The sequence below is a fragment of the Orycteropus afer genome, unplaced genomic scaffold (assembly GCF_000298275.1).
Source record: "Orycteropus afer afer isolate SDZICR_OR568_19922 unplaced genomic scaffold, OryAfe1.0 scaffold00015, whole genome shotgun sequence".
NCBI lineage: Eukaryota > Metazoa > Chordata > Mammalia > Tubulidentata > Orycteropodidae > Orycteropus > Orycteropus afer.
The window spans coordinates 11,996,831-12,009,836 of NW_006921602.1; the positions used below are offsets into that span (position 1 = coordinate 11,996,831).

The 13,006-nt window shown below is 37.2% G+C and overlaps 1 protein-coding gene across 1 annotated transcript in view; it reads right to left on the reverse strand.

Moving 5' to 3' along the window:
- TRIP4 (thyroid hormone receptor interactor 4) overlaps positions 1-13,006 on the reverse strand; it is a 92,351-nt gene that overhangs the window by 60,742 nt on the left and 18,603 nt on the right. Inside the window, exons 4-5 of the mRNA XM_007958784.1 lie at positions 2,842-3,054; positions 403-481 (exon numbers count right to left, since the gene is read on the reverse strand). Coding sequence (XP_007956975.1) covers positions 403-481; positions 2,842-3,054 — 292 coding nt within the window. The remainder of the gene's footprint in view (positions 1-402; positions 482-2,841; positions 3,055-13,006) is intronic.

Consider the following 13,006-nt stretch of genomic DNA (forward strand, 5'->3'; position numbering starts at 1 on the left):
AACTAGCCAATCATAGCATCAGAACTCTAAGCACCTGAGAGAGAGAGTGGGCACCTCCCAGAACATTGTTTTGTGCCACTCCCAACAGAAATACTCCAGGTGGACACCTTCAGCAATCAAGAGCTCCTCAGTTGCTCATAGCAAATCCCACCTTGGAGTTTACAAAGACTTACGGGTAGAGAAGCCACACAAAGTAATTTACTACACTACACTACTGTTATTTATTTTGTTGCTCAATGTTATTATGGTTTTAATAATCTATTTCTAAAAAACAAATGCTTGTAGAACAAATGGGTGAATTAACTACACCTTGCATACTAGGATACAAGACAGAGAAATAATCACAGACACAACAAAATATACAAATCACCACAGTGATCCAATCAAAAGAATGCTGCCTACCTGACATGAGCTTCTTTAGTAGTTTCTGGCTTTTGTTTGAATCACGCTGTAAAATATCCTGTTCTTCACGAGTACATACCTACAAAGTAATATAAGAGCAAAACTACATGATCCAATAAAGTTATATGTTAGCTTAATATTCTGAAAAGTAACATCAAATTATACATTAGATATTACAATGAAATGAGATTGCTAGTATTTTTTTTTTTTTAATCTGGACAAACATACTAAAATATATACATCCAAACAAATTTTTCCCTACGTCTCTTTCTATTTCTCTCTTCTTTCATGAGCCTGTCATGGATTGAATTGTGCCTCCCCAAATTATATGTCAACTTGGCTGGGCCATGATTCTCAGTGGTTTGGCAGTTATACAATGATGTAATGTGGAAGTTATATAATGATGGAAGAGGATTAGGGTGGGATGCAATACCTTCACTCAGGCCATTGCTCTGATCCAACATAAGGGGATTGTCCCTGGAGTGTGGCCTGCATTACCTTTTATCTTACAAGGGGTAAAAGAAGACAGAAGTGATTAGAGAGAGGGACTGCTACTACCAAGAAAGAAAAGCTGGGAGAAGAGTGTGTTCTTTGGAACCAGGGTCCCTGCTTTGGGAATCTCCTAGGTTCAAATCCAGTACTTTCAAGGTATCCACTTACATGAGAAGACTGATGTCAAGAAATACAGAGATCTCCAAGGAACGCCAGGCCTACAGATGTTGAAAGGAGACAAGGACCTTCCCCCAGAGCCAACACAGAGAAAGAAACCCATTCCCTAGAGCTGGTGTCCTGAATAGCATAGTGCCTAAGGTACTTGACTGCTAACCAGAAGGTTGGTGGTTCAAACCCACCAGCCACTCCTCGGAAGGAAGGTTGGGCAATCTATTCCTGCAGTGATAATACCTTGGAAACCCAAGGAGGGGTCGCCACGGCACATAACAGTGACAACAAACTATGAGAGAATAAATTTCTATTTGTTAAAGCCATCCACTTGTGGCATTTCTATAGCAGCAGTAGGTAACTAAGACAAAGCCATACAATAAAACTGATCTCACTCCCAAGTGTCCTGAATGACTTGATGGTTTTTTTTAAAAAAAACCTAACCTATTCTAAAAGGACAAAGAGTTACTACCACTGAGAATATTGGGGGAAAAAAACACAAGACCTTTTTTTTTTTTTAAATAAAGCCTTCCCACTTTTAATCCTGAAGGTTAATGCTTACAAGAAAAATCATAAGGAGATGCCTTTTTAGAAGGAATCACAAAATGCAGCAAATTATAGTTGCAATCAATGAGAACTAGTCTAGCTTTTATACTATGTATTTTCTTTCTTTGTCTTGGAACATTATTTACTTATTGAGCTTGTAAAACTTTAAGACTTCTAAGCAAATCTGCTTTACATTACTGTTTCTTAAACTAAAGGATCCGAAGGACCTTTGAAAAAACAGTGTACTTCCCAACAGTTGCCTCAACAGCATAAAGAGTTCCTACCAGCAGCTGTTGAGCACCTCTCTAGTGAGAGCCCATATGGGAAGAGATTTACTGTCATTTTATTAATATTTTTATTGGTATACACTACATTTTAAGGTCACACATTGTCTATCATCTTATTCTTTGAGTATATGGAAAAAATTAAGGGCTTCATTAAAGAAGGAGGAAAAATAAAGCAATATAAAATGGATGCCTTCACCAACACCAAATGTCACTGCTTCTGCCAGCCAGCTCAACTGGCAGTATAAGCTTTTTAGACAGCTAATTAGGGTTTTTGTGAGAGAGTCATTAGTGCTACATTCTTGAAGTCATTCTCTCAGACAGAGCAGAGCTATAACAGGAGGTGTCCTAGAAACAGAAACTATAATGACCTGAGGATTATGTCACAGTGGCTCTGTTCCCCTAAGGATATGAGCCACATCTAAAGACTTTGACAAAATGTTTTGCCATTTCAAGCCCTAAAGTTCTCTTGAATTGAAGTTAATCTGATATAAGAATTAGATCCCTCAACAATGTACTTTTTCAAAGCCCTTCCTACAAACAAGCCTCAGAACTAAGATATAACCTTGGGTTTTAGACTAATTGAATTACTGCTGAGTTCACTGGCCATCTTAAGGAAGAAATTTACTAAGGAAAAAAGAAATTACTAAGGGCCTAAATGGCCCTACATATTAAAACACACTTAAAAAAAAAAAAAAAAAAAAACTAAAAACCAATCCACTGCCATTAAGTTGATTCTGACCCATAGTGACCCTACAGGACAGACTTGCCCTACAACGTTTCCAAGGCTGTAAATCTTTACAGAAGCACATTGCTATATCTTTCTCCTGCACAGCAGCTGGTAGGTCTGAACCACCGACCTTTCAGTTAGTAGCTGAGTGCTTTTAATCACTGTTCCACTAGGGCTTGTTTATTAACACAAAGCACGGTAAAAGAAAATAAAATTTACCAGAGAGCCACAGAATAAGCAGGGGCCAGAGCCCTCTTGTTCACAGACAATACGCCCACAGATCAGGCAGTTATTGATGAGCTTGTGCTTCTGGCCCAGGCAATCACAAGGGTGGCGACCAGGGAGCAGGACCGCAAGTTTGTCCTGTCCCTCTTTTGTGTATAAATTGACAAACTTCGTCTTCTTCTTTAAGGAGTTACTGTTCTCCTGTGCCTAATGTACAAAGATATCAAAAATAGCATCAAACAATTCATAAATAAAATAAGTCAAGGGAGAAAACCTTCTACCTCTGTCCAGTAACAATTTATACACTTCCCAAGAACTATGAAAGAAGGAAGGGAGCAGAAAAAACACAAGGTAGTTAAAATCAAGGGTGTGAGGAAAGGTTATATTCTAGAAAAACTAGCTAATAATGAATTACCTTACCTTTTCTGCTGGTAACTTTCAGTTCCCTACAATGGCTGGTGGAAGGTAAATGTAGCAGTTAAGGATATATGTATGACATTTTTAAGCACAGCTACATGGAGATCATAAGACACAAGGAGGTATCTAAAAGCAGGAAATATTAATGGATTTGGAAATACAGACAATCAATAAAATAAGAAAAAGACAAAAACACAGTAGAAAAATGGGTAAAAGAGCTAAGCAGACACTTCATAAAAGAAAACATCCAAATGATCAACAGACACATGAAAAAATACTGAACTTCATTAGTTATCAAGAAAATGCAAAATAAAACCACAATGCAATACCACTCCAAACCAACTAGAACGAATAAATTGAAAAACAAAAGACAGAAGATATAGCGTGTTGGCAAAGATACAGAGCAATGAGAATTTACTACTAGTATAAACTGGTATCTTCTAAAGCTGAATATATGCATATCCTGTGACCCAGCAATTCAACTCATGGGTATATTCGCAACAGAACTGTGTAAATATGTTCACCAAAAGTCATGTTTAAGAATGTTCAGTATATAAAAAAGATAAACCCTTTTGCACACACAATACTGCGTTGTCAGTTATGGCAAACAATGATATACAAGTGTATAGGTAAGTGGACAGGCTGAACTATTAGGTATGTCTATGCAAGGGGGAGTATGCCCATGACCATATATAAGGTTGGCAAGGGTTCTACAAGTGTATTTATATGTTCTGTAAGAATTTCTAGGTATATAGTAGAGCTGACAAGGGACAAGGTTGTAGTCACTTCTTGGCCACAGCCAGCTACCCAGAGGGAGTGAGTAGTTGGACTTGTGGGCTTGGGACCATGGTTGCAGGGGATATCAACCTCAATTGGCATAACATACTACACAAAACATTGTTCCACACCCTACTTTGCCAACTAGTGACTAGGATCTTAAAAGCTTGCAAATGGGCACCTGGATGCATTGACTGCTCTCTCCTCGTCCAGAGCAAAGAAGAATGAAGAAAACCAGATGCATAAGACTGGTACATCATGCAATCCTCAGCCTATACAACTAGGAGACCAGAACTAGATGGTACCCAACTACCACTTGTCAACCACTCAGAGGGGGATCTATGTAAGACATCCTGGATAGAGTGGGAAAACAATGGGGAACAAAACTCAAAATCATTAAAAAATAAAATAAAGAGGGACCAGGTTTGCTGGTCTGATAGAGCCAGGTGAAACCCCTGAGACTATGGCCCCTAGTTGCCTTTCAGATCTGGAATTGAACCCACTCCTGTGGTTTCCAGCCAAACAAAAGATAGGCATATGAGCTGAACATTGACATTTGGTAGATACACTCCTTGGAGAGCTCAATCATGGGAGAATAGAAGGGCTGTGCATGCACAGGGAGACAGCTCGGGGGGCAGGAGTGTATGAGAGTTTAAGAACACAGGGAAGAGGTGACTATGGGGAGGAAATGGGAGGAGGGCTGTTGCACTGTGGGAGATTATAGTCAATGTCATGAGATAAAGCATATGTGAACTGCTGTATGGAAGATAAATTTACTCTGTAAAGTTTCACCCAAATCACAATAAATTTTTTTTTAAATGTTCATTATAGCTTTAAAATTAGAAATAACCCAAATGTTCAACAGTAGAATGGATATATTGTGACACATTCACTAAATAGACTCTAATGTAGCAATGAGAGTAAAAAAGTATAACTACCCAAAACAATATGAATAAATCTCATAAACATAGTATTAACTGAAAGAAGCTAGACACAAAAGAGTACATAGTATATAACTCCATTTACATAAAGTTCAAAAACAGATAAAACTAATCTATGAGGCTGGAAGTCAAGAACGTGATTTCCCTTGTGAGGGCTGAGATTTTTTTCGGACAAATAAGTATATAGGTATGGTCAGTTTGTGAAAACTGATATGTTCATGTCTGTATGTACGTAATAAAACAAAGTTTTTAAAAAGAACCATGTTTATCAGCTTCTGACACTTAAAATTTATGGATACGTCTCTTCAAAATCATGTTTGGTCTTTTTCATTACTTTCCCTCTAAACTGAGAGTTTCTCAATCATTTCCAGAGATTAATGCCAGAGAAGAAAATTCTTCTTAATAGTTCTAGTATGGAGTTCTAGCATGGAGAAGTTACTGCAAGGAAGAAACTAGGTCTTTGGTAAGAAAAAAGAGATGCGACATGCCCTAATGTCCAAAGTCAGAAAGTTCAGATACTGTCTCTAGACAACATTAAATTAAATAAGAAGTCAACCTAGATAAGAATGAAAATCTGACAAGTGCTGAAGCAGGTTGTCATTTTTCAAAATTGGTCAGTACCTGGCTTTATTATTATTTTTTATTTTTATTTTTTTACAGTACCTGGTGGTCATCAGAAGACTTTAAATCTATAAGAAATAGCTTGTATTTTGACTCCCATCAATACTTTGTTATTGTTGTTGTTGTTGTTATGTGCCGTCGAGTCGGCCCCGACTCATAGCGACCCCTCCTTGGGTTTCCGAGGCAGTATCACTACGGAAGTAGGATTGCCCAACCTTCCTTCCGAGGAGTGGCTGGTGGGTTTGAACCGCCAGCCGTCTGGTTAGCAGGCAAGTGTCTTAGCCACTATGCTACCAGAGCTCCCATCAATACTTAGTTGTATTAAAACAGCATATTTGAGAGAGTGGGGCTGTGCTTTGATGAGGTCTCTTACAAATAATGGACAGTAAGTATTTACTGCGAGAGAGAAGGAGAGAAGAGGGCAAATAACATTCATAGCATATAATCCATGCTTAAAACTATTTACTGGCTTCCAATTGTACTTATAATAAAATCCAAACTACTTACAATGGCCTACTGTGATAGCTGGAGCTGTGTGTCAACTTGGCTGGACCACAATTCTGTGTGGTTTAAGCTGTTGTGATGTGGTTATTCCCATGATGGAATCAGATGTTTTGAGCAGGCCATCTGTTGAAAGGGAGTTTCCCTAGGGGTGTGGCCTGCTTCCAGTATATCTATGGACATCCTGGGAAAAGAGACATTCTTCTGTGGATTGGGATTCTGTTGTGCTGCCTACAACTGTCCATGAGTGAACAATCCACCATTCGGCCTGGAGATCTTGGATTCATCATTTGTTGGAGTCAACAGCCGGTATACTACCTGCAGCCTTGAGCTCCTCAGCCCCTGTGGCTTCAAGAGTAGGGAAAAGCCTCCAGCTTGACGTTTGATCCAGGAACTTTGGACTTGACATCTATAAGTGTGTGAGCCATTTTCCTAAGATAAATTTCTCTATATATACATACACATATACATATACATATACATATACATATATATATATATATAAGCTTTACTGGTTTTGTTTCTCCAGAGAACCCAGTCTAACACACCTACAAAGCCCTACATCTGTCCTCTCAGTACTTTCCAACCTCATATAAATACCATTCTTCCTTTGCTCACTGTGATGGTTATGTTTGTATGTCAACTTGGCTAGGCCTGGTTGAGCAGCTGGGCAGCTGGATGTAGTATTCCCCATGATGAGACTGGTAATCAACTCCATGGTGGAATCTACTGGGAGCAGCTGAGTAGCTGCCTCAGGGAATGTGGTCTGCTTCCTGTATTTAAGCAGAAGCCTTGGGAATGGTCTCTAGCCTTTGGCACACTTGGACACTTGGACCCTGCATGTAGCCGTGTCATTGCTCAGCAGCCTGCTATGCTCTGCTGACCCTGGGACTTACAATGGACTTTGGGACTTACAATGGACTTAAGTTAATGGCCTGCCGTGTGGTTTGGTAATATCGGGACTGTGCCTTTTTACTTGGCAACCTTGGGGCTTGTCAGCCTCAGCAGCCAGCAGCTGTCTGAGTGAAGAAATGCCTCTAGCTCCAGTGGGCCGGGAGCAGGAGGCAGAGCAGGACCCCAAGGTTGAGGGGCTTTCACCCAGCCCCTAGAGCCTGGCACTTTGGACTTGGACTTAAAGCCTCCAAATTGTAAGAATAAACTCCTGTTTGTTAAGGCCACCCCATTGGTGGTATATTTCTCATCAGAGTGGCACTAGGTAGCCAGAACACTCATGCTTAACATGAACCAACTACACAGGCCTTCTAATACTTCCTAAAACAACCTCGCCACCACCACCACCCTCCACCTTGGCACTTGTAATTCCCTCTATCTGAAATGTTACTCCTCACATACTGGCTTCTTCTCAGTGTTCTCAGGTTGTAACTACAATTTCATCTGAACATCCTACCTAAACTAGCTCCCATTGAACCAACTACTGCCTATCACACTATCTTTTTTATTTCTTATGACACTTTTCACAATCTATTATTTTTTTTTTAATTTTTTTATCTTTTCTATCCTTTCCTCTGAACCAGTAAAATATAAATTCTAGGAAAACAAGAAAACTTAACACACCTGGTTTATTGATATACCTCTAATGCCTAAATCAGTGCTTGGCATACAGCAGATACTTATAAAAATTTTCTGAATAACCAAACGAACTGCCTGTAGAAGATCAAGATAGATTTAGCCATAGGCCCAAAAATATAACCCTAAGTATTTATAGGAGAAAAACCTATAAAGATTTTTTTTTAAGCTTTTATCCCAAGCTTGCTTTTAACAAGTACAAAACACTCAAGGATAAAATATAAACTCAGAAAAAGGTTGCTTACATATAAATAGATTTAAAGTATCAAGAGACATGAAATTAAATGTTAAATCATTATTAATCTGAAGATCTTTCCCCTAGTTAAGCCTGGTAATGCAAGAGTGAATCAGAGTTTTTATTTTTCCTTATTAAACATACTTAATAGCAAGCATCAAGGCACCTTATTATTCATTAAGAACCATTTATACACACACACACACACACACACATATATATACATGAATGTACATAATTATACATATATGTTGTTGTTAGGTGCCCTCATATGAGTTGCGTCTGACCCATAGTGACCCTAGGTACCACAGAAAGAAACACTGCCCAGTCCTGCACCATCTTCACAATGATTGCTACACATGAGCCCATATTTGCAGCCATTATGTCATCTTGTTGAGGGTCTTCCCCTTTTTTGCTGACCCTCCACTTTAGCAAGCATGATATCCTTCTCCAGGGAATGGTCCCTTCTGACATGATCAAGTAAGTGAGACGAAGTCTGGCCTTTCTTGCTTCCACTTCTTTCAGGGCAGATTTGTTCATTTTTCTGGCAGTCCATAGTACTTTCAGTATTCTTTACCAACATCACAACTCAAAACCAACAAATCTTCCTCAGTCTTCCTTATTCACTGTCCAGCTTTCACATGCATATGAGGCTACTGAAAATAGCATGGCTTGGGTTAGATGCACCTTAGTTTTCAAAGACTAAGCAACATTTTTGCTGTTCAGCATTTCAAAGAGGTCTTTTGCAGCAGATATGCCCAGTGCGATAAGACATCTGATTTCTTGACTGCTGCTTCCAATGGTATTGATTGTGGATCCAAGTACATATGTATTACTGGATATATACAGTAAAACATGATCAAACTAAAATTGGCACCTACAGCACTAAAAGGCTAAGTAATAACAGTAGAAATATTACATGGCCAATGCAAGCTTCTTTAAAGTGGATTCATAAATGAGTGAGTTGATCAAACAGTTGAGAGTAAATCAGAATTAATTAAATGGTTAAAGAATAACAAAAAAGAAAAATTTGAAGAGACTAGCATATATAAATTTTAAAATTACTTATAAATAACCTTAAAATACTTTAAAATAGAAGTAGAATTTTTAAAAAAGCATCTTTAGGAAAATTATTCAAAGGAGAAAATGTGGGTATTAGTTCTCATGTTGTCTTTGACAATTTTCCTTTCCTAGATAGTAAGTCACTAAAAGTTTACTATTTATGAGATCAAACTGACAAAACCAACTCTAAAGATCAGATAGGAACCTTAGGGGAAGTGAGTTGATGTTAATGAAGGAGAAACAACTAAGAAAAGGAGGGTGAGAATGGTTGCACAACTCAAATATAATCAACGTCACTAAATTGTACATGTAGAAACTGTTGAATTGGTGTATGCTTTGTTGTGTATTCTCAACAAAAACAAAATTTAAAAAAAAACTAGGCTAAATAGAAAAATCTGAATAAATAGAATATAATAATTTTTAAAATTAATTAGTATTATATTTTGTTATTATCGCATAATTACTAAATAAAATTATGAAATAAAGGTTTATAAAATAAGACTTTAAGAACTTCATCCATTATTTTAACACTCTGACTAGAAAAATATTTTCATTTCTTAATGCTTCCACTTTTACCTTAAATTATGGTGGTTATGTTTTTGTGTCAACTTGGGTGGGTCTGGTTGAGTGGCTGGGCAGCTGGATGTAGTATTCCCCATGATGAGACTGGTAACCAACTCCATGGTGGAATCTATTGTGAGCAGCTGAGTAGCTGCCTTTGGGTATGTGGTCTGCTTCCTGCATATAAGCAGCAGCTTTGGGAATGGTTTCTAGCTTATGGCATGCTTGGACTCTGCATGTAGCCATGTCATTGTTCAGCAGCCTACCATGCTCTGCCGACCTTGGGACTTAAAATGGACTTGAATTAATGGCCTGCCTCGTGGTCTGCTAACATCGGAAATATGCCTTTTTACTTGTCAACCTTGGGCTTGGCACCCTTAGCAGGCAGTAGCAGCCTGAGTGAAGAGATGCCTCTAACTTCAGTGGGCCGGGAGCAAGAGGCAGAGCTGAAGCCCAAGGTCGAGGCCCCTTGAGCCTGGTACTTTGAACTCCGACTTCCAGTCTCCAAACTCATATTTGTTCAGCCATCCCATTTGTGGTATATTCCTGTCACAGCAGCACTAGGTAACCACAACACTAAGATTCCAAATATGTTTATTCACCATATATGTAATATATACATAAACATATACATAAGATACATTTTCTACTTAAGAATCAACTATTTTTATTTAAAATAATAATACAAAAAATTACTCAAAAATCAAAACTTTCAAATATTGGAACAAAATTTATAAGCACATCTTTCTTACTTTGGGGTGGGAAAAATGTCTTAAAGATTAAATAAGCCATGAGAAGCTTCAAATGCAAAGAAAGATCAATACATTTGATTAAATCAAAATTAAAACTTTCTACAAGTCAAAAGACAAAACACATTAGAAACCAAAACATAGATTAGAAGAGATCTACAACATACATAACACCAGGAGTAATATATACATAGAATATATAAAGAACTATAAATCAACTTGAAAAAACCATTAATTTAGTAAGAAAACAGGCCAACTAGTTTTGAATAAGTAGAAAGCGAAAAATCAAAAAACCTTCAAAGTGACATTCACCCTTTCTTTAGAAATCATGTAATTATAAACCTAAATAAGACACCATTTCTCATCCTTAAAATGGGCAAAACTTAAAAATTCTGACAATATTATATATTGGCAAAAGAGAAATCTCTAACCCTGCTGGTGGGAACATAAAACTGATGCAACTACATTAGAGACTAATTTGTATCCAAATAGTCCAGTATCAATAAAGAAAAACTAACTAAGCCTACAACCTAGTAATTCTAGTAACAAGTAAATATACCTTAGAGAAAGTCTTTCAAATGTACACAAGGATAAATACCTAAGAATGTTCACTGCAGCACTTTTTATAACAGCAAAATATTATAAAAGCACAAATATGCATTATTGTGTACTGATTTAATGAGAAATTAAATCAATGGAAAATTATATAGGAGTTAAGAGAAACAAACCAAAATCTATATATTAGCATGGATAGCTCCAAAAAATAAGAGTTCTAAAAAAGGTTCGTAAAATATAATAGTATACCATTTATGTCCATTAAAAAAAATCACACAAAACTGTATTATTGCTCACAGACATCAATGTAAGACAAAATTATTAGGATTCATACCAAATTAATGACAGCAGTCATCAGTAAGGTAGAAGGCACGGGACTGTGTATGCAAGGTTTCTCAACTTTGGCACTTGGACAGTATTGACTCAGCTGTGGGTACTGTTCTGTGCATTATGGAATGTTTAATAACATCTCTGGCCTCTACCCACCAGATATCAGGAATGATCTCTCCATGTAGTGACAACCAAAAATGTCTCTAGACTTTGCCAAACATCATCTGGTGGGAATAATCAAGAACGGCTGGGCATAGGGAACAAAGAGGCTTTCAGCTTTATCTGTAAGGTTCTATATTCATTTTATTTCAAAAATAAAGGCTGACACAAATACGAAAAGTGTTATCAAATGTTCATTCTGGGTGGTGAGCATATAGTGTTTGGTATATTACTTGTTTGTTTTCCCCCACCCCCCAAAAAAAGAGTTAATATTCATTGTAAAAAAGAAAAATACAAGTAGAAAGTTTAAAACAATGATTCTATCACTTAAAGAAAAAACACCATTGACATTTTCCTTATGGCCTTCCTTTTCTATGTATGTATATGGATCTCTGGGTGGAATTCATAGGGGCCCATGTATTTGGTAGGAATCCTTAGGTGGCACAAACAGTTCAGTGCTCAACTACTAGCTGAAAAGCTGGTGGTTCAAACTCACCCAGGGGTACCTTGGAAGGCAGGCCTGGTGATTTGCTTCTGAAAGGTCACAACCTTGAAAAAATTATGGAGTGGTTCTACTCTGCACACATGGGGCTACTGTGAGTCAGAACTGACATGACGATAAATAGCAATAACAAATACATGTAAGTAAATGTATGACTGTGTATGTATGCATGTGGGGTGTGTGTGTGTGTGTGTGTGTGTCTTTGATTCATTCTTTTTTCTACTTAATATTCTGTGATCTTTATTTCCCAAACTACATTTTAGAAAACAATTTAATTAGCTGCATGGTATTCCACCAAATGAGATAACTTTAATGTATTTTATTTTTCTCCTACTGCTAGACAGTCAGGTCAGTTCAATATTATTAATGACAGTATGCAGAATCTAAGTTTTTTCTCTGTATTTCTGATTATTAAGTTAGATTTCTAGAAGTAATATTAATAGTCAAAAGTATATGAACATCACCACAGTTGTTGATGCACACTGTCAAACTATTTCATAGAGGTGGCTGTTTCACTACGTTACCATTACTGAGTATTTTCTTTTCAAAATCTTTGACAATTTTATAGGCAATATCTCAATGACTTAATAGGTATTTATTTGATTAATAGTATGGTGACCAACCACCCAGTTTGTCTGGGACTTGGGGGAAGGAGTCCCCAGGAGGCAAGATTTTTAGTACTAAAACTGGGAAAGTCCTGGGCAAACCACAAGTTGGTCATACAAAATACCAGTAAGACTAAACATCTTTTTATGTAGAAGTCATTTGTGTCCTTCCTTTTACTTGTAATGGTTTTTGCTCATCTTTTTCCTATTGCTTAAAAACTTTTATTGTTTTCTTTTTTCATCCTTTAATTTAATATTACTGTAGAAACCCTTTTCCATGGTCATCACATTCAGAATATTTTGGTTACTACACTTTCATTTTAGCTAAATTAACTAATCCCTTCTTTTGGGAAGTTTAGCCTGTCAAATTACCATAATTATAAATATTTTTGCTCACCTCATGGAGCTGTTTTAAGAGTTAAAAGAAAGAAGGTGAAAAAGTTCTAAAAACTGAATTAAGATAATGATTGTGGTGGTGGAAACTGGCTCAAAATAGGAACACTCCTAACAGCAGTGCGGTGTAGTAAATTACTTAGTGTGGCTTTTCTACCCATAAG